Raw genomic sequence first — 22,646 nt, 5'->3', positions numbered from 1 at the left:
CTCTACCAAAGAGGGGCAACTGTAGACACCTTATTTTGTCAAGACAGGACTAATGATAGGTTGCTGCGATGATGAATCCTATGATGAGTCCTGAAGCTTCTCTGGTCTTTCTCTCGATATCTCTCTCAATATTCCTCTAAGGTTTTCAAGAACCCAAAGTTACCCGAACCACGCTAACAACCCAGACACCCAATACTCGAGACAACCAAGACATAAGCCTACATCTAGAACCATCCAAGTTTACCAAAACCTTCGAAAAGTGCCCTGAATTGGTCAAACAAAGGTCCCTTGGTTCACCAAAACCTTCCAAAAAAGCCCTGAATTGGTCAAACAAAGGTTCGAAGGATAAAGCCCGATAGCTCAACACCCGCTTTGTATAGCAAACACAACATCCTGAAGATCCAAACACTAAAACTCAGCAAAGGTTCTATCGGAAGCCATATCTGGGAACCGGAACCACCTTTCGATCACCAGATACTACTTTTTGGGAACTAGAAACCACTTTGGCTACTAGGAACGATATTCCTAGCGCCAGGAAACCACTTTTCAAGCAACCTACAAAGCAGAACAAAAAACCATCGACCAGTGACCAACTTATAGGGACCCGAACCCATTTCCAAGACCCGGAAACCACTTTTGGTCACCAGAAACCACTTTTTGGGAACCAAAAACCACCCTCAGTTACCAAGAAATACTCCTTAAGCACCAAAGATCACATTTGGCTACCAAAGAAATTTCATTGAAACCTGAAGCCATTTACCAATGACCAAAAGCAATTGACCGCGTTTCGGTAACCAAAAACCATAAAGTAACTACCAAAAGTTACTTTTTTACTGCTCGGAACCATTTTTCGGAAACTGGAGATCAATTTGGGATACGGAAATAACTTTTTTGAAACCGACAAGAATCCCTACAGCCAGAAAATCACTCTCGAAGTTCCAAAACCCATTCCCGGTGCCTAGAAACCCTGATCAGAGCCCCCATAACCCATTTTTGGTGGTGGGACCCACGTTCCAAAATCGCAGGGGAGAGTCCCTAAGATTTTAGTGATTTCTTGGGACTCTAAAATCATAGGGGACTCCTCCCTGCGAATTTATTTTGAAAATCTATAAAAGGATGCTCACTCCTCCCTCATTTCTCATCCCTTTCCCATACCATTTTCACTTTGCTCTGGTTTTCCCACGCCTTTTTTATATTCACACCCTTTTAGCATTAGTACCCCAAATTCTTTGATAACCACACCCCCTATAGCCTTTAGTACCCCTCCCTCTTTGGTATTCACACCCCTTTCCCTTTTGGTTTTAGAAAACCCTAAAGAGAGAAAGAGAGAAAGTTAGAGAAGCTTGGGGAGATTTCGAGAACCAGTTTCAGTTGAAATCTCTTCTGTTATATCACCAGGTATTAGAGTTCTGCCAAAATTTCCTCTGATATACCACCAGACGTCGGAGTGCTGCCCAATTTTTGAGGATTTGGAGTAGCACCAATCCCTTTAACTATGTATATTTACAGCATTCTGAACTTTCCTTTCCAAGATAGCTATAGGGTTTGGGGGTCCTCTGGCCCCAAACCCTTAGCATAAATCACCTCTTTGTCCCCCTTTTTAACATTAAAGGAGTTTCCTTCATTTTGGGGTTATTTGTATTCAACAATCAAGATGATTAGAGATTGACCATGCATCTCGGTGCCTAGCAGTGGTTAGAGCCAAGTGTTCCATGGTCTATCTCAATCTTTCTAGTATTGTTGTCTATGAACATACTAGATTAAAGATATTCCCTTATTGTCTGTAAAATCTAAACAAAGCCTATTTCCTTAATTCCTTTAATTTGTATTCGACAATCGATCAGATTAGAGATTGACCATGCATCTAGGTGTCTAACAGTGGATAGAGACAAATGTTGCATGGTCTATCTCATTCTTTCTAGTATTGTTATCTATGAACATACTAGATTAAAGAGATTCCTTTATTTTCTATAAAGTCTAAACAAACGCTATTTCCTTAATTCCGGTTGTTTGTCTTCAACAATCGATCTGATTAGTGATTGACCATGCATCTCGGTACCTAGCAGAAGTTAGATCCAAGTGTTGCATGGTCTATCTCAATCTTTTAGTATGTTGTCTATGAGCATACTAGATTAAAGAGATTCTTTATTTTCTATAAAGTTTAAACAAAGACCATTTCCTTAATACGGTTATTTGTATTCAACAATCAATCTGATTAGAGATTGACCATGCATCTCGGCGCCTAGAACGAGCTAGATCCAAGTGTTGTATGGTCTATCTCAATCTTTTTATGGTCAATAAGTTTAATTAAAGAAATTCCTTTATTTATTTTTGTATTGTCTTTCTTTATTTCTCCAAAGTCTTGCAAATTCTATTTTTCCTCTGTAATTGAAAGTAAAAAACACACTTTCTTTATCCTTATTCTCTTTCCTTTCTGTTTAAAAACAACCCAAGAATATGCTTAATCATACAAAAGAGTTTAAAATCAATTTTGCTAAAGTTTTCCACCATCCCAATTCAAGTTAAGAGACCGGGTTTTTCCGGGCATGAGGGGTGCCTAACAACTTCCCTTCACCTGACCATATCATTTACTCAGATTTCTGACAAGACCATCCCGAAAAGAGAGTTAATCAGGGTTTTAGGTCCCAAAGTAGACAGCAACTTTGATTATCGCCTTTCTCATGTAATTTGGATCCTTATTCCAAATTCACTAGAAATGCAGATCATGGGTCCTAGGCGCTAACCTAGGTGGGGACTCTGAGAACTTCTCTTTTCCCGTGAAGTTCGGATCTTTATCCTAAATTCACAGGAAACACAGATACAAACACACCCGTAACCAAAAAGGTAATAAGAGGACAATCAACAAACGAAGCACACACCACCACCACGAGTGTGGGGAGATGCGTGGAGAGACGTGGCGACGCGCACGCCCCTCCGCCTATTTGGGATCCACACCTTATAACAATCTTAGAAAGCCCAAAGCATCCAGGGCTCTAGTAGCTTCTTCATCTGTAGGCATAAGTCCATCAACACATGAAAAAAGATCAATTTATTTTATGATTTCCATTATTTGACACTTTAATAATGCATAGAGACTAAAACAACATAAATAACTCTCGAATCACACCACTCCATGAAAGAAAAAGCCCTCTATATGAAGAGTAATCTGGTCAGTGCAAGCAGATTTCCATCTAGAAACTAAGATTACTTATCGAAATGATGTGCCCGTACCATTTGTTAGATCATAAAGCCATTGTATATGATTTAAGATCAAGAAACAAATAATGGAAAAATTGCATACAGTTACATGTTTCTAGAGCTACATCTTCATGTTGAAGTAATCTAGATCGAAGTGATGTAATCTCACATAGCCATCTTTGCCACCACTCAAGAAATTCACCGAAAGAAAAAAATGGTAAAAACTCACTACATGATCATGGAATTAGTCAAATTTAATGAAATGCAAGTGTGACAACCCAAGAGGAGGGGGTGAATTGGTTAATTAAAAATTTTGACTTAATTAAGTGGATTATTAAAATTAATTTATCAACTAAGCACTAATTAATCTAACCCTTGTTCAAAGAACCAAGATAATGAAATTAGGGTTTAGATATTCCTATCATGTGTATTTACTAACCCTTGTTCAATTAAGCATAAACATATAAGAAAGGTTAGAGATTACCAATCACCAATGTGCAAAGGAAAGGAGAAGAAGAAACGACCACAAGGAACACAACATTTATAGTGGTTCTTTCTATCACAAGACCTACTCCACTCTTCCAAGTTTATCTCCTTGGGGACTCCACTAAAGGTGAGATTCTTCAATGACGAATCTCCAAGCTGTACAAGTACTTTCTCCAACTCTAAGGGAACAAACCCTTTTGCGCACGAAGCTTTGGTGAGGACACTCTCTCTTACACTGGATTCACCTTTGTTACCGGGCCGAATCTAAGACCCTCAATACAATGAAGAGCAAGAAAGAAAAACTCTCAAAGCCTCTTAATAGGCGGATTACAAAAATGATAGCTCTCAAATTCTCTCCAAAAGATAGCAAAGATAAAGCCTATGGAGGTCCTCTTGATAAATGAAAATGCACAAATCATAGCTCAAAGAGCAAAAACTAAAAACCTTTAAGTTTGAAGGTGTAAGCTCACAAAGATACAAAAATAATCTTTCGAAAGGTTATTTAGTTAAGTTTGGATAGGGTATAAATAGCCCATGCAAATATATGACCGTTTGGGGGTAACACCGTAAGTAACTGGCTTAGAAAAATCTAGCTGTTTGATCCTCAACGGCTACTTTTCTATACCGGCGTGGTCAACCGAAGTTACGCGGTCGCCCGCCCTATTGGGCGCTCACATTTTTTATTTTGAATTTTCTTACCGTCACGGTCGCCCGTGGTGAGCACCCTGGACTTTTTTATTTTTGTCCAGGTCCCTATCAGCAGTCGCCCGGCCCTATGGCGGTCGCCCGCCCGTGGTGAGCACCCTGGACTTCCAGCCACCTTACCGCGATCGCCCGGTAAGACCCGGTCGACTGGCCCTGCTTTGAAATTTTAGTTTTAATATTAAAATTTTTAGGGACTTGGGCCATGGTCTTTGGGCTTTTGTCCAAGGTTTTCAAACACCTTTTGGGGAGTGTGGATGGTTTTAAAAGTTATCAATACGTTTTAAGAAATCATTTTGAAAACACTTGAAAGTGCAAATACATTTAAAACAAGAGGACTCCAAATACAATATAAAAATGTATAACCTTGACTCTTCTTGGATTGCTTGGCTCCTTCGCACTTTCTTGGACATCTTCGACTTGCGAGTGAACTCTTCAACTTTCTTCGGATCATGTGGCTTCCTCCATCTCTTGGACTTCTTCAATGTTGCATGAGAAGGCCACCAGTGCTAGTTCATCTCCAATCTTCTCTTTGGCACCTTGCTAGGCAACTTGTGAGATCTTTGTCTTGAGTTCTTGACTTGAACATCTTCCAAGGTTGATGTCTCCAATATGTGTACAAGCTCTTGGTCCATTGTGTATGTGGATCCGCAAGCCATGTGTTGAGTAGAGTTGTGTAATGGCGATATGACATGTAAATTTTCTCTCTAAGGTACAACACTACCAAGAAACACATTAGTCCATAAAAGCTAATCAATTTTAGTTTGCTAGCATCAAAACAAGAAGGTAAGGTGGATGATTGAACCCATGGGAACCCTTAGGCTTACATTCTCCCCCATTTTGTTGATGGCAAATAACTTGATTAGGGAGGCAGGATATATTAAGATTATAAACATATAGAGATCAAATGATATACAGTAGAGCATTGCTCCCTCTCACTATATGCACAAGTATAATATGTGAATGTAAAACCTGTGGTGCATATAACTATGGACTACCTAATCAATTCCCAAAATTCTCTCCCTTTTGGTAACAATAAAAAGGAAGGTTTTAACATTTAAAGTTCGAAACATAGTGCCATGATTACTCTCCGTATCTACTTATCATGTATATGAGAAGATAAAAGTGAAATATGCATGATAAGACCAATCAAACATAAACATATGAGATGACAGTATGAAACACTTCTATGTTTGTGGATGTGCATAGATGAAAGGAATGTTAAGATACTACAAAGCACTCCTATGACCCATGAAACTAATAATGATATTACATTTCAAGCTCATCTAACGCTTATCAAGGAGATTCAACAAGGAAATTCAAACAAAGTGCATGATAAGCAGATTTTTTATTTATTTTGATCTAAAAGATTTAAATGTAAAGCTGTAAGCCCAATGGTTTTTACCTTGGCATTCCCATCTTGTTTTGATGATTCCAATACACAAGTGATCATTTATCACTAATGTGTTTGTTTATCTAAGTTGTAGATCTTGATAAAGTAAGATCAAGGATGCTTGGATTGAAGGCCAAGAAGCCCACATTGGACCACTAATTGGAAGGCCAAAGTCATCAAGCAAGAAGTCATGAAGACTTGAAGACATGAAGAAATTAATATTGAAGACCATTTTTTAATGTAATTGATCCAAACCTAGATTAGATTTTTAGAGGCATAATTAAAGTAATCTCACACACCCTAAATAAACAAGTGATTGTACTTGTGGAGTTCCAACACCTTGGAACCCTCATAGCAATCCCATCTTGATTGAGAACAGGAAGCCCAAAAACAGAATTGAAAATCTGCTCTGCATAGGCTTCTCGGAACTCCGAGAGGTTTTCTCGGAACTCCGAGAATTCTCGGAACTCCGAGAATTATTCTCGGAACTCCGAGAAATGGTCCAGTAGACTTTTTCCAATTTCTGTGAGGCTTCTCGGAACTCCGAGATTTTTTCTCGGAACTCCGAGAATTCTCGGAACTCCGAGAATTATTCTCGGAACTCCGAGAACACACCAACGGTCTGAGAAAGAGCCGTTTGGAATTTTGCTGGAATTACCGTAATGCCACTGAACGGTCATATTTTGTTTTTCCTATAAATATGGGTGTTCTAAACATACAAAACATCAATCCTAACACCATTAAACTTCATTTGAATACCCAAGAGTGAATCAAGCTTCAATTGTGCCTCTCATCACCAACTCTAGGATTTGGATCATAGGCTCTCAATTGTACATCTTTTGTAACCCTTGTGAAGGGATCTTTTAGTTCTTTCTTTCATCTTTCAAGATTTGTATTCGGGCGAGTATTCGGAGAAGCGGAGCCCTTTTTCTCCGTGGTGAGGATTGCCACCAAGGTTAAAGCAATTGTAATTGGCACCGATCTTCGCCAAGGTTAAGAAGATCAAATAGTGAAGCCATCAACGGGTTTGGTTGGTGGAGTGGAGTAGGCCTCGAGTTTGAGGACCGAACCACTTTAAATCTCGGGTGCACTCTTTCTATCTCTTTGCTCTTTCATTTGCATTGCACCATTAGATTTAACTTGTATGCTTAAAATATTGTTTTTGATCTCTTAATCGGTTTAAGTTTTTCAAATTGGTAAATTCTAGTTTTCTTAAACAACCGTATTCTCCCTCCTCATAGTTGCCATTTCTAATTCAACTTGGGACCCCCTATATCGGATTTTCACTTGGTATCAGAGCCTTGGCTCTTAAAAGATTTTAAAATTTTTGTCAAAGTTATTTCAAAATCTAACTAGGGAAAGATTTTATTTGGCAACTTCTAATTGTGAAATGGCACACCAAATTGGAACCGGACTTCCGGAAGGCCATTCCACAACTAGACCTCCTTTCTTCAATGGGTCAAACTATGGACATTGGAAAACAAGGATGCGCATCTATCTTCTTTCGATAGATGTGGAACTTTGGTACATTGTTGAAAATGGATACAATGTACCTTCCAATCCTTTTGAAGAATGGAATGTGGTAGAGAAAAGGCAAGCTAATTTGAACTACAAAGCAATAAATTCATTGTTTTGTGCCTTAGCTACCGAGGAGTTTAATAGAGTTGCTCTTTTTGATTCCGCCAAGACTATTTGGGATACCCTTGCAACTACCCATGAGGGAACATCACAAGTCAAGGATTCCAAAATAAACTTGTTAAAGAGCAAGTATGAAATGTTTAGAATGAGTCCAAACGAGAGTATTTCGGAAATGTATACTCGTTTTTCTATTATTTCTAACGAACTAGCTAATCTTGGTAAATCTTATCCTAACGATGAGCTTGTGAGTAAGTTACTTAGGTCTCTTCCTCCCCATTGGGATCCAAAGGTGACCGCGATTCAAGAGTCAAAAAATCTCAAGACTCTAACCATAGAGGAGCTTGTAGGATCTCTCATCACCCATGAGATGCTCCTTACTAGCCGACAAGAGGAAAAGAAGCCAAAGGAGAAGGAGAGGGAATTTAGATCCCTAGCACTCAAGGCTTCCAAGGAAGACTCATCAAGTGAAGCGGATAGTGACGAAGAAGAAGCTTTACGAAGATTCAAGAGCTTGTGGAGAAAGAAGCATAAGAAAGATAAGAAGAAGAAAGAGGAAAGTGATGTTGAAAGAGCCTTAAGATGCTTCAATTGCAAGAAGATTGGACACAAAAGACCGGATTGTCCACTTCTAAAATCTACTTCCTCTAAGTACAAGGGTAAGAAGGATTGGAAGAAGCATAAGGCTCTTGCCGCCGGTTGGGATGCGTTAAGCACATCGGGCAAAAGCTCAAGTGAAGGGGAAGAAAATAAAAAAGATGATCTTTGCTTCATGACAATCACCCATGAAGTTGAGGTAAACTCTAACCCCTCATATTCTTCATCTAGTAGTAAAAGTGATAGTATACCTTATGATGAATTATGTGAAACCTTGCATACCCAAATTTCCAAAAACAAAGTTCTTAAAAAATCCATTTTAAAGTTAGAAAAAGAACTTGAATTTTTGAAAAGTGATTTATCTTCTTCCATATCCCAAGAACAAGTTACATTTGAAAATCATAAACTTGAGATTAATACCCTTAAGGGTAGCTTGGATGAGAAAACTTGCCAACTTTTAAAATTTCAAAATATGGCAAGCTCCTCCAACTCTTATGAAGATGAAAGAAATGAGCTTTTAGTTCAAACATCCCATCTTCATAATGAAAATGAAAGACTTAGATTATGTTTATATGGATTTCTAAATGGAAATAAAATAATTGACATAATCCTAAGTAAAACTAGTCTTAAACCTCAACATGCTTTTTATGATAGGACTAGTGTATCTAACCCTCTTGTTAGATGCCATTTTTGTGGAATGAATGGTCATTACCAATTCCAATGTGCATCCAAGAGTAGGGCTAGTTGTGGGACCAAGAAATCTTGGGTTCCCAAAACCCCCATATGATGATATTCATATTGTGTAGATTAGGGGTTTTTGAACTTAAAATTGAATATATTTCATTTGTATGTTTTGTTTAATAACCCCTCTTGTATTGTAAAATTATTTTAACTAGGGGGAGTTAAAATTGAATTTTTCTTTGAAAAAGGGGGAGCTTTAAAATTGTAAATTTTAAACCCTTGTTTTTTCTTACCCCTTCTTTTTGTTGATGACAAAGGGGGAGAAGAATCTAGAGTAAAGTCTCTAGTGTAAGAAAAATGTGAAAAGAGTATATGCTTTGATTTGTAAATCTCTTGTGCTTGTCATCATCAAAAAGGGGGAGATTGTAAGCCCAATGGTTTTTACCTTGGCATTCCCATCTTGTTTTGATGATTCCAATACACAAGTGATCATTTATCACTAATGTGTTTGTTTATCTAAGTTGTAGATCTTGATAAAGTAAGATCAAGGATGCTTGGATTGAAGGCCAAGAAGCCCACATTGGACCACTAATTGGAAGGCCAAAGTCATCAAGCAAGAAGTCATGAAGACTTGAAGACATGAAGAAATTAATATTGAAGACAATTTTTTAATGTAATTGATCCAAACCTAGATTAGGTTTTTAGAGGCATAATTAAAGTAATCTCACACACCCTAAATAAACAAGTGATTGTACTTGTGGAGTTCCAACACCTTGGAACCCTCATAGCAATCCCATCTTGATTGAGAACAGGAAGCCCAAAAACAGAATTGAAAATCTGCTCTGCATAGGCTTCTCGGAACTCCGAGAGGTTTTCTCGGAACTCCGAGAAGAATTCTCGGAACTCCGAGAATTATTCTCGGAACTCCGAGAAATGGTCCAGTAGACTTTTTCCAATTTCTGTGAGGCTTCTCGGAACTCCGAGATTTTTTCTCGGAACTCCGAGAATTCTCGGAACTCCGAGAACACACCAACGGTCTGAGAAAGAGCCGTTTGGAATTTTGCTGGAATTACCGTAATGCCACTGAACGGTCATATTTTGTTTTTCCTATAAATATGGGTGTTCTAAACATACAAAACATCAATCCTAACACCATTAAACTTCATTTGAATACCCAAGAGTGAATCAAGCTTCAATTGTGCCTCTCATCACCAACTCTAGGATTTGGATCATAGGCTCTCAATTGTACATCTTTTGTAACCCTTGTGAAGGGATCTTTTAGTTCTTTCTTTCATCTTTCAAGATTTGTATTCGGGCGAGTATTCGGAGAAGCGGAGCCCTTTTTCTCCGTGGTGAGGATTGCCACCAAGGTTAAAGCAATTGTAATTGGCACCGATCTTCGCCAAGGTTAAGAAGATCAAATAGTGAAGCCATCAACGGGTTTGGTTGGTGGAGTGGAGTAGGCCTCGAGTTTGAGGACCGAACCACTTTAAATCTCGGGTGCACTCTTTCTATCTCTTTGCTCTTTCATTTGCATTGCACCATTAGATTTAACTTGTATGCTTAAAATATTATTTTTGATCTCTTAATCGGTTTAAGTTTTTCAAATTGGTAAATTCTAGTTTTCTTAAACAACCGTATTCTCCCTCCTCATAGTTGCCATTTCTAATTCAACTTGGGACCCCCTATATCGGATTTTCAAAAGCATAACTAATGGGGCTATGGACATTGTGAGCACATCGCTATGGTCCATATAAAGATGAGAATGAGACAATTAGGCTCTCCCCCTAAGTATTTGTCATTGGCCTTTGATAAAACCTATAAGGCAAGGCATGCCAATACAGAATGGCTATAGATATGACTGTGAGTGCATAGCCGTTGGATCTTATCATGGTAAGTGAGTGCAAATGACTTATAAAGCACATGATAAGAGAGTGAATTCATAGGCAATTATATTAACAACTCAAGCACGATCCTATGAATGGGAGTTCTAGAGAGTTTTCAAAACTGAACTCTAGAACAAGATACTTATCATTGGAAATGATGATTCCATATGAGTTCATCCAAGATAAGTCTAAACCGTAAGATGATATGACATTGAGGCTCAAGCTAAGGGTACTTGTCATAAAGGAGATATGATCTCAGAATGAAAGCATGAAACAAGACCCAATTACAACACAAACAGAGCAATGAGACTCCAAATGAGTGCACTTATCATATGTATTGGAGTATACATATCAAGCACAATATGATAAGATAGAAAAGGACAGATATTTACATATATTGCTCCCCTTTTGTTAAAGATTCATACAAGGTATGACTCAAAAAGGCTGTCCGAACAGAGTCACCGTGGGATTTAGAAGTGAATGATTGAAAAACAACCCTTGGACTACTAATGCATGATTGCCAGGGGTAATCAAATGATACCCAAAAGAGATGATAACCTAGTTGACCATGCTCCCCCTAACTATGTGCATATATGGTATATACATATAACATTTCAAAGCACATATGGCTTATCATGGTTAAGATGCTGGCAAGAAGCCAAAATAATTAGATGCATTGATTAAAAATGAGGGTACAATCTCCTTCTTAAGAAGTAAGAAGGCTAAAAGCACCAATTAAGTAGCTTTTAACTTTAAGATTCAACATCTTTACCATATAGCTAATATCATAAAAGGGGTGATAACTATAGATTATATAAATATGCTAATTTAGCTCAAATCTATAAGACTCAGACAGAGGAGGAATAAACTATAGAGAACTATGTCTAAGAGAGACATCCATGGCTCATGCAAGTGAGAGCATAATAAAATGAGTATTCATGAGCAAGATATGATATTTTAAAGCATTCATGGATAGTCTACCATGTATGGACACAAGGAACATGACACATAAGGTTCATGGTCCAAACATCTATGTCTACATCCACAAACCACCTATATAAAGATAAGGCATTAAGCAAAAAGTGCATAAGCCATAGAAAACCAAAATGTGAGAGAGATAAGTGTTCCCATCACAATGTATTGCATGTCAACCATCATATTGAGTAAATACCCAACAATGATACTAGATTCCTGTGATATTTTTAATTTTACTCAAATGAGTTTTATACATTGAATCTAGACTCATTTTCAACTTTCCTCTATAATATATTCTTATATTTAGGGAATGATCCAAGGACTTAGAGAATATTCAACAAGTGGTAACACCTTGTACATATGCATTCCAAAATGAACTACCAAGACTAGATAATTTCATCTAAATTTCAAGGTTCATCTTAGTCATGAGAGGATATCCATTTTAAGCTTTTGGAACACATCTACTTTAACCCATCTATAATTTCTTATCCATTTAATGATAACCATTAAGCACACAAGAGTGGGTATGAAGGACAACTAGGTACATAGTAATAGACATATTTACTCACCTAGGGCACAAGAGATGTCTAAGAAAGGATTTGAATGAATTTTCTTAAACATTGCTTTTACCTCCTTAATTTTACTAGAAATGATATCCTAAACAAGTTAAATACTCTAAGATCTAACAAACGTCAAATTTGTCCAAGATGGAGTTCAAATATGAAAGAAATGTATTTGTTATTTTAAGTTGAACTCATGGGTCTAATGGTGGTTGATTTTCATGTAAGCTCCAATATGGTTTTCACATTGAATTTTCTATTGTAGATTTCCTTTGTGGATGAGTACTAGGTGCAAGAAGACTTAAAACACAATGTATGCACTTAGACTAAATATTCTAGAATGATATTCAATTGAGTGCAATATATCAAAGTCTAATTGTAAATAATTTTTAGCATATAGACTTTGAAACCAAAAGAAAGATTTATCATTTAAGCACATACACAGAGTGCTATACTTTTTATCAAATGAATCACACTTAGGATAATAGATGGACTTATTTAGACATTCTATCCTAAGGAAAGCAACTCTATTCTAGTGAGAGAAGACAACTAGCTCTTGTGAATCTTATTATGTAGATTAACTAGCTTGTCTATCTAGAGGGGATTATCCAATTCTTTTAAGTTTCAACCCTTAGTTTATTTCAACCCTCTATGACACAAGTACACGAGACTTTCAATTTTGATCATACTTGTGAACCAATCAAAAATCATATGGGAGATGGATATAATAAAAACATGTGAGTCATATCCCATAATGATAAAGAGTTTTCAATGTGCACACTTATACAACTTGTGAAGAGTTTTGAATAATAAAGGTTTTTACTTCTTCACAAACATTCATTTTCACTTGTTAAAATGATATGTGATCATATTAGAGGTCTTTACAACAAGTGATGATTTTCATGTCAAATGAGAGTGTGCAAGTGGGGAACATTGACATGAGGAATATACACTAGTTCAATGATAATTTTTGGAATAATCAAGTGATTATACACATTGAACCTAGCATCTAACACAATTTTCCTTCAATGGACTATAGAATTGTAAGCTTAAAAAGGGATGTCTAAAAGTCAAGGGTTTTTTGACAATTTTTCTTTAGTCAAAGATACCTTAGACTTATAAGCTCACTCATTTTAACTTGAGATTTTCTTATGATTTAAACCAAGAGTTTAGAAATTCATCAAGTACAATGTTTTGACCCATTTGAGTTGAAGATTTGAAGGTTTTGTTGCAATTTTGCTAGGAGGGTGCAATAGGATCTAGCAAGGGTCAAACATGAGCTATTTTAGGTTCAAGTTACAATGATATCACTTGTGAATTTAACTTGACCTAAGCTAAACCTATGGTCCACATGAGTTATTGAGAAACTATTGTATACATGTGAATTTGGACATAGGTACTAAGTGTATGAGTAAGTTTCTAGTGAAGTCACACACTTAGATCTAGGAATATGATCATACAATTACAAGGGAATATAATTCACTATATACTATGATATGATTAACCTAATTGATTCATGTCATAGATGGTACGATCACAACATCATAGATACATGAAGGATCAAGCAATGTAAGTATGTTTGTATCTATAGTACATCTTCAAAAGGATATGATCTTTAAGTAGAAACACCTAGACATATGATATTCAATCATTAAACATGTCTAGAATTTAATTCAAATGATTTACCATTTTGGCACGATATGTTCAGATACAAATGATGTCAAATTAGCATTGTGTATCTAACATTCATTTACTAGATACAAGATGAATACCCACTAAGTATAATGTATCTAGCGTGCAAGATTTACTAGAAATATAATCATTCAAGCACAAAGTGACTAAAAACAAAATGTGAGGTATCTAGTGAACCTTTTCAATAGATATGACAATTAGGTCCATATGAGATACAAAGTGATAGACTTAAAATTTATGTCTCTTCTCAACATTTTTCAAAAGATTTAACAATATGAGCACAACCCATAAATCTACTAAGCATATAAAATGCCTCAAGTAGGGGGTTTTGGAACCCAAACCATCTTGGGCCCACTCAAGTTTGTCTTATATAATGAATTCTTTTTAATCCATAGAAACTTGAAAATTTTTACAAATCTAAATCTACACCTAGATTTGTAATGTCCATATCTACCACAATAATCACAAAATGAGAATGAATCGGTAGATGAGGAGCAAGATAAGCTACAAGAGTGTTCACAAACATTTTTGGCTTTGTCTTCTTGTAGTGTATGATTTTCCAAAACTAGTTCTTCATTTTTAATCCTCATTTTCTCTATTTCCTTTTCCAATTTCTTATTATTTTCAAATAACTCTTTTTCTTCATCTAATAGATCTTGATAATCTTTTTTGAATTCCAAGAGCTCATTAGAGATAGAGGGAAGAGATTGTTTAAGTTTTTCATTTTTAGAAACTTCATGATTAAGATTATTTTTCAATTTATCACATAATTCTAGAAGTTCGTTAATATTTTGAGGGTTCCATTCAACATTACAGTTGTCATTATTTTTTAAGGCCATCAAACATTTTACATTATAATTTTCTTCAAGAGAGCTCCATAATTCTCTAGCATTTTTACATGTGGAAACTCTATCAAACATGTTTGAGGATAATGCACAACATATAATAATCATAGCTTTAGAATTTAAACAAAATAGTCTTTTATCATTTTCATTTGTTCTCTTAGACAATGTAAATCCATTTTCAATTGTCCTCAAGAGATCCCCATCTAGACTTTTAAGATAGGACTTCATATGGATCGACCAAGATCCATAATCCGTTCCATCAAAGCATAAAAGCCTAGATGCCATTAGGTTGCCAAAGGATCTTTTCTCTTGTAGATTTTTAAAATTAAAAATCTCTTTAAGAGCCTATGCTCTGATACCAAATGAAATTCAAGTGTGACAACCCAAGAGGGGGGGGTGAATTGGTTAATTAAAAATTTTGGCTTAATTAAGTTGATTATTAAAATTAATTTATCAATTAAGCACTAATTAATCTAACCCTTGTGCAAATAACCAAGTTAATGAAATTAGGGTTTAGATACTCCTATCATGTGTATTTACATACCCTTGTTCAATTAAGCATAAACATATAAGAAAGGTTAGAGATTACCAATCACCAATGTGCAAAGGGAAGGAGAAGAAGAAGCTACCACAAGGAACACAAGATTTATAGTGGTTCGGTCTAGCACAAGACCCACTCCACTCTTCCAACTTTATCTCCTTGGGGACTCCACTACAGGTGGGATTCTTCAATGGCAAATCTCCAAGCCGTACATGTACCTTCTCCAACTCCAAGAGAATAAACCATTTTACGCACGAAGCTTTGGCGAGAACACTTCCTCTTACAACGGATTCACCTTTGTTACCAGGCAGAATCCAAGACCCTCAATACAATGAAGAACAAGAAAGAAAAACTCTCAAAGCCTCTTAATAGGCGGATTATAAAAATGATAGCTCTCAAATTCTCTCCAAAAGATAGCAAAGATAAAGCCTATGGAGGTCCACTTGATAAATGAAAATGCATAAATCAAAGCTCAAAGAGGAAAAACTAAAAACCTTTAGATTTGAAGGTGTAAGCTCACAAAGATAAGAAAATAATCTTTAAAAAGGTTGTTTAGTTAGGTTTGCATAGGGTATAGATAGCCCATGCAAAGATATGACCGTTTGGGGGTAAAATCATAAATAATTGGCTTAGAAACATCTAGCCGTTTGAGTCCTAATGGCTACTTTTCGATACCGGCGCGGTCGACCGAGGTTGCACGTACAGTCGCTCGCCCTATCGGGCGCTCACCTTTTTTATTTTGAATTTTCTTGCCATCGCGGTCAACCGAGGTGTCGCGGTTGCCCGTGGTGCGCAACCTGGAAATTTTTATTTTTGTACAGGTCCCTATCCGCGGTTGCCCGGCCTTATGGTGGTCGACAGGCCCAACCATGCTGGATTGTTTCTGAGTTTTCAGAAACACATCCGCGGTGGCCTGGGAGGTCCCGGTCGACTGGCTTGTTAAGATTCGGTAGGTGCTGGACTTCCAGCCACCTTACTGCGGTCGCCCGGTAAGACCCGGTCGACTGGCCCTACTTTGAAATTTAAGTTTTAATATTAAAAATTTCAGCGAGTTGGGCCATGGTCTTTGGGCTTTTGTCCAAGGTTTTCAAACACCTTTTGGGGAGGGTGGATGGTTTCAAAACATATCAAATTTGTTTTAAGAAATCATTTTGAAAACCTTTGAAAGTGCCAATACATTTAAAACAAGAGGACTCCAAATGCAATCTAAAAATGTATAACCTTGAGTCTTCTTGGATTGCTTGGCTCCTTCGCACTTTCTTGGACATCTTCGACTTGCGAGTGAACTCTTTAACTTTCTTCGGATCATGTGGCTTCCTCCATCTCTTGCGCATCTTCAATGTTGCATGAGAAGGCCACCAATGCTAGTTCATTTCCAAGCTTCTCTTTAGCACCTTACTAGGCAACTTGTGGGATCTTTGTCTTGAGCTCTTGACTTCAACATCTTCCAAGGTTGATGTCTCCAATATGTGTACAAGCTCGTGGTTCATTGTGTATGTGGATCCGCAAACCATGTGTTGAGTAGAGATGTATAATGGTGATATGACATCTAAATTTTCTCTCTAAGGCACAACACTACCAAGCAACACATTAGTCCATAAAAGCTAATCAAATTTGGTTTGCTAGCATCAAAACAAGAAGGTAAGGTGAATGATTGAACCCATGGGAACCCTTGGGCTTACATTGATGAAAAAAAATAAAGACTATCCCCTTGCTGTCACATTCAAGCAAGAACTACTCTCTCTTTTTTAGATAGGTAATTGAAGAACTATTCTGTCAACAAGTATCTGGTCTATATAGAAAATCCCTTACTATAGATATGCAATAACTTATCTGCACTCGTATCAACAAAATAAGGATTTATGTATGTGTGTGTGTGTATTGTTGTGAAGGTGCTAGTGGTCAAGTGTGAGTTTGGGTTCCTCTTCCATTCAGAGGAAGCACATTACCTGTTTTGTACTGATAACTCGTTATGAAGAAGCTACTTCTAATTCATATTTACTATTGCTTGCATTTTGTGAGATAGACTGTTGGTACAATTTCTTATTGACCTTGCTCGATGAGCATTGTTGGAGTGAAAATGGAGTGTCAAATCTCAAGGGGGGTTGGCTATACAAAATAAATGCATTGACCTATCCACGGAGAAGGAGCCTGATATCTTTAACGGCATCAAGTTCGGGGCAGATACTAGCCTGTATTTTCATATCTACTGGGCTGCCTCCGTTGCCCTTCCAAAAGGCATCCTCACTCTGTTAGAAAAATTTTTTAGAGACTTCATTTGGGGAGGATCTGAAGGCTCGAAAAGATTTCACTCAATAAGCTGGGCTGACATGTGCAAAACCAAACCTGAAGGGGGAGTTGGAATCAGAAAGTTAGATGAATTAAGCAGGTCTCTTCAAGTTAAGCAACTATGGCATCTGCTCCAGGAAAAGAATTCTCTGTGGACAAAGTGGATATACTCCAAATATGTCGAAGATAAGAACATATGGACTTTGCCGATGCCATCAAAGCCATCTTGGGGCCTTAGGATGATCCTCAGAGCTCGAGAATTTGCAAAACCTTTTACCTGCTTTGAAATTGGTTTGGAGGATGATATTGACCTATGGGACCAACCTTGGCACCCTATCCTCCCTTATCCCGAGAAGCCGGACTAACTACTCCCTCAGCTCCCTGAATCTCCTCTCTGAAATCTTCAAAGATGGAACCTGGAACCCCTTGTTAGACAATCCTTCTCTCCTTGAAGCAAAAACTCTGATAATGAAGCCATGCTTAACTCGGATGCGATAAACATTCCTATTTGGAAGCCGACCACTGATGGAGTTTTCACAACAAAGATTGGGTGGGAAACTCTCAGAATGAAATCTGGTAAGCCCCCTTGGATATCCTCTGTTTGGTTTGCTGGCAATAATCCTACCCATGCCCTTACTACGTGGAAGGCTCTAAAGCAGAAGCTCAGTACAAAAGACAGACTTATAAAAATGGGTGCTGTTATTGATCCCATCTGCCCCCTCTGCAAATCGGCAGCAGAATCAATTGATCATCTCTTTTTCAAATGCAGCTATTCAGCCTGGCTTTGGAAATCAATCCTATGGCGGAATGGTCATCATAGAGCTAAAAATCAATCCCTTCTGGCTGAAGAAGATTGGCTCAGGCACCACTCAAAAGGGAAAGGGCAGGCCACAGTGGCCTTCAAGCTATGCTTTAGCTCTCTGATTCATAACATCTGGATGGAAAGAAACAGAAGAATTTGTGAATCCTCTGAGAAGCACAAGAGGTTAGTTCTTAATCAAATCCTCACGGAGATCAGCATCAAGATGAATGGGCTGAAAATCAAAGACAAGATCTCTCCAAGAAACATCTCAACGGCTACAAATCTTAAATACAAACACATCCCTGACGATCCTTCTAGTAGATACTGCTCTTGGTCTCCGCCAAATGAAGATGAACTGAAGCTTAATTCGGACGCATCTTTGGATTCACTTGGAGGCGGTCTGGGGGGCCTTATCAGAGATAATGAAGGTATGATTAAAAATCTCTTCTCAATCAATGTAGACAGAAAGGAAATCTATGAGCTGGAATTGCAGGCTATTGAAAGAGGGATCGTCCTTGCCCTGTCCATGAACTGTCTGAAATTATGGATCGAATCGGATTCAAAACTCGCAGTGGATATCATCCTTGGAATTGTACGTGTCCCTTGGAAGCAAAAACAAACCCTTAGAAAAATCAGAAGCTATCTGGATCATCTGAATTGGAGAATTTCCCATTCTTGGAGAGAAGGAAACTGCCCTGCTGATCAACTGTCAAAAAGGAATTACCCACATAAAGGCTTTCCTTCCACGGTTTTTTTGGCTACTCAAAGCCTCCTTTTAGCTGTAATTGAAGACATGAATGGATCATTGTATCTTAGATTGTAAGGGCTGAAGCCCGGCCTGTCGGCCCTTATGTTCTGGCCTCTTGGCCCCCCTTGTAATGTTTCTATCTTTTTAATGTTATCTGGTAGGGGTCTTGCCTAACCCCCAGCTTACCTATCAAAAAAAAAAAAGATACTAGCCTGTAACTTGTTACCCCTTTAATTTGTTACTTTATATCTGATAGTGATAATGCCCATCAAAATGAGTTGGGTTCGTTGCATTCTGAGAATGACATCCTGACCAACTACTTAAAAACCCATCTCTATGGAAGTTTGAGTGTCTCATATATTCATTCCCTAGAAACTCGTTGTAATTTGTCCCTACTCTGAGTTAAGTTACCATGGAATGCACCCAGATGTTTTCTTTGGTTTTCTTCATTTGATTGTATGGTTTCTTCCCTTTTACAGAGGGAAGATTTCATAATCATACAAAACAAAAGCATGGTCATGCACAACCCCCAATTTCAGCACCACCAAGCTCAATTGCAGCAGCACCTATTTCAATAAGTTCTCCTGCTCTATGTCCCAACACTGATGGAATCCACAGATAATTCGGATATCTTAGGAATATATAATTCTGTCATCTGAAATGGTAAGTAATAAAGCTTCCAAATCTTCTTATTTACTCCATTTAACAACCCCGCAGCTAACAATCTGCCATTATAACTGTTTCTTGGTGTAGGAGACCTTTATATCTATCAGAGCAGGTTCTTCAAACGTCAACAATAAAAACGCCACTTGTGGTCTCAGCTATGGAATCAGGTATACTGTTTTATTTGGTATAGAAAATGGAAAATGAAGTTCTTTACACCCTACTTCTAATCTGTTTTTTTTCTCTGTTTTCTGATCAGCATTGGAAGCTTAGGCAACTACAACTCTCATTCTGGTTTCCTGAGTATATCAGTCAGTCACAACCAAATGCACACACACAACAGTCAATTTCCGATGATGAAGTCACTTCATTTTTCTTTGCTATGGTACAAATATAGTGGTTTTCATACTTCAATGCATCTCCAAGAAACTTTATCTTTTAGTTATCTCTTCTCCTCTTCTGGATCTTTTTTCATCCTTTCTTGATTCTTTTTTTTTTTGGGATCTTCTTGGATGCACTCCTACTTGCATTCTGGGAGAAAATTATGCAAACTGTACTAAAAATAAGTGTGTAAACTGCAATCAGGAAAGGCTTTTTAAATTGCAGTATACAAACAAATTGTGCCCAAAATGCAATTGGTTCTCACTCACAACTGAGTAGTAGAATTCTCAACAGAAGAAATTAGTAACCTCCGCATAAGACCATCATTATATACAAATCTTACCCGGAGCTGATATTCACAGCATTTTTTATATTGAACTAAGAGAGCTTTAAGAGGTGTAAATACTCTGATTGGTAGACAGGTGTTCTTGGGAATCATAGCAACCAATGAGAGAGCTTTAAACTAAGAGATGTAAATATCAAATTAGTGGGATAATAATATTATCTTCCTCATTTTTTTTTAACTTAGGGACATAATACCAATTTTATGAAGGATGGAACATGCACTCAAAATCTCCAAATTTGTAAGAAAAGTTGTTTTGCCTTACTGTTTCATAAAGACAGGTATTGCATACCATATCAGGTTCCTCTCCATGTACATGTGTCTTTCACATTTATTTTTGTACTAAATTAATTCCCAAGATTCATTTCCAATGCCCTCCTTTCTGTCACACACGCTGACCGCCTTTTCCATTAAATTTTTAAATCTCCTGCAGGATGTTAACAATTTCAGATTTGCCAATTAAAAACCCCTGTTTCAAAATGCAGAAGCAGGTCAAAATACACCAAATCAAACCCTAGTCGAATCTACACAGTGAAACCAAGTACTCGATTGACGAGACTGGGTACTTGGTTGTCATGGTCATAACTAGGGAGAGTTAAAGGAGTTTTGATTGACTTTGAAGGAAAAAATGCAGACTTGAACAAGAACACAGCCAAGGTAAAGGAGAGTCGATTAGGGCAAGTCAACGATGGTGCAGTGGAGTTTCGAAACTATGTATAAAACTAAGGGGTTGTTTAGATACACAGATTTTAGATTCTTGGATTTCCTCAAAATCCTAGATAGGAGAAGAGAGAAGGAGACAAGCTGTCGTTTTCTGATTTCTCGCCCTTCTTTCCGTCAGCAAGAGAGTAGGAGATCATCCCTTGTTTCCAGGTTTTAGAATCACAAAGGGGGCTGGATCGGCGGCGCCTGTGAAAGCTCAAAGGTCGGTTTGGGGATCTGGAAGAAAGTGCAATGAGATAAGAATTGGATGCCCCCTCCTCTTCAACTTCTCTAGCTGAACCTGCCTGAAGGGACGATGTTGATCCCCAATGATTTGATGTTTTATTTCGTTTGACGAAAGTCAGTTTCTGATTGATTTGGTTAGTGTAGAAGTCAGCCTTCAAGGACTTAAATGTCTTGGTACCTAAATATACCGGAAAGGGGAAGCGGGACCAATACCCGCCCCAGGACCAGGAGATAGGGATTCAAGGGAATCAAGGTACTCTTATTGGCATCAGAATAGGGATTTCAATCATTGTTTCGCCTTCAGGGGAGCGGTTGGAATAGATGGACTAGAGATGGGAGATGAAGGAGTTGACTCAGATGGGGGAAAGATTTCTAAAACCTGAATTGCTTACTTAAAATGCAAGATTCTAAAGAGAAGAAGGAGACCACCCGATTCGCTTCTCTTTAGAATCTTGGATTTTTAAGTAAGAAAATCAGGTTTTAGAAACCTCTCCCCCATCCTGAGATTTCTAAAACATGGAAACATGGGATGATCTCCTACTCTTTTGCTGACGGAAAGAAGGGCGAGAAATCAGAAAACGACAGCTGGTTTCCTTCTTGTCTCGCCTCCCATCTATGATTTTGAGGAATTCCAAGATTCTAAAATCCACGTATCCAAACGGCGACCTAAAAGTAATTGTACCTTGAGTAAGCATCTATAAATGTGATGACCCATTCTCTTGAGTTCAACATGGCATAGATAGGTAGGACAACTTTATAGTTTTTTTTTTGAAAGGTAACAACTTTATTGATTAAAAACAGAAAGAGGGGACAAGATGTCCCCTACAATACAAAGACTGATCAGCCCAGTACATATAACAATTAATTCAGAATGCAATTCCTACCCAGCCCCCACCCCATTACATTTCACGGGATAATGATGGACGTTGTATCCAAAGTAACACCCTGTTTAGCCAATTCGTCTGCCATCAGATTCGCCGTTCTCCTCCTATGAACGATCGAAGGCCTGACAATTTGTACAAGGTCCCTTACTTCAGCGATATAGTTCTGTAGTCTCCATGGTCCCTTACATTTGCCGGTGCCCCACGCAATTGCATTAGTTGAAGGGCCCTGAGAGATTGGAGGCATACCATTTAATGCCAAATAGGAGTGCTCTAATTTCCGCTTCATTTGCATCCGTCTTGCCAAGTGGCCCAGAGTACAACATGATTGTTCTACCTTTGTCGTCCTTGATAATGCCTCCAATGCCGGCCGGCCCCGGGTTACCCATAGCACTTCCAT

General features: G+C 37.8%; 1 protein-coding gene across 1 annotated transcript; it reads left to right on the top strand.

The window, feature by feature from the left end:
• Window positions 1-17,956: 17,956 nt before the first annotated feature.
• Window positions 17,957-21,748, top strand: LOC143855886 (uncharacterized). The gene is made up of 3 exons (XM_077365941.1): window positions 17,957-18,874; window positions 19,784-19,863; window positions 21,670-21,748. The coding sequence occupies exons 1-3, from the start codon at window positions 17,957-17,959 to the stop codon at window positions 21,746-21,748; spliced, it is 1,077 nt and encodes a 358-aa protein (XP_077222056.1).
• Window positions 21,749-22,646: the final 898 nt, after the last annotated feature.

This window comes from Tasmannia lanceolata, unplaced genomic scaffold (genome assembly GCF_043159265.1).
Source record: "Tasmannia lanceolata isolate RefF3 unplaced genomic scaffold, GAP_Taslan_0.1 ptg000023l, whole genome shotgun sequence".
Lineage (NCBI taxonomy): Eukaryota > Viridiplantae > Streptophyta > Magnoliopsida > Canellales > Winteraceae > Tasmannia > Tasmannia lanceolata.
The sequence above is the reverse complement of the archived record's forward strand: the minus strand, read 5'-3'. Positions and strand labels throughout refer to the sequence as shown.

Excerpts from the sequence above, each read along its gene's own strand:
- LOC143855886 (XM_077365941.1), top strand. The coding sequence starts at position 17,957 with ATGCTTAACTCGGATGCGATAAACATTCCTATTTGGAAGCCGACCACT. Across the intron at positions 18,875-19,783 it reads TGGATATCATCCTTGGAATT|GAGACCTTTATATCTATCAG; the intron begins GTACGTGTCCCT and ends TTCTTGGTGTAG. Across the intron at positions 19,864-21,669 it reads GGTCTCAGCTATGGAATCAG|GGGAGCGGTTGGAATAGATG; the intron begins GTATACTGTTTT and ends TTTCGCCTTCAG.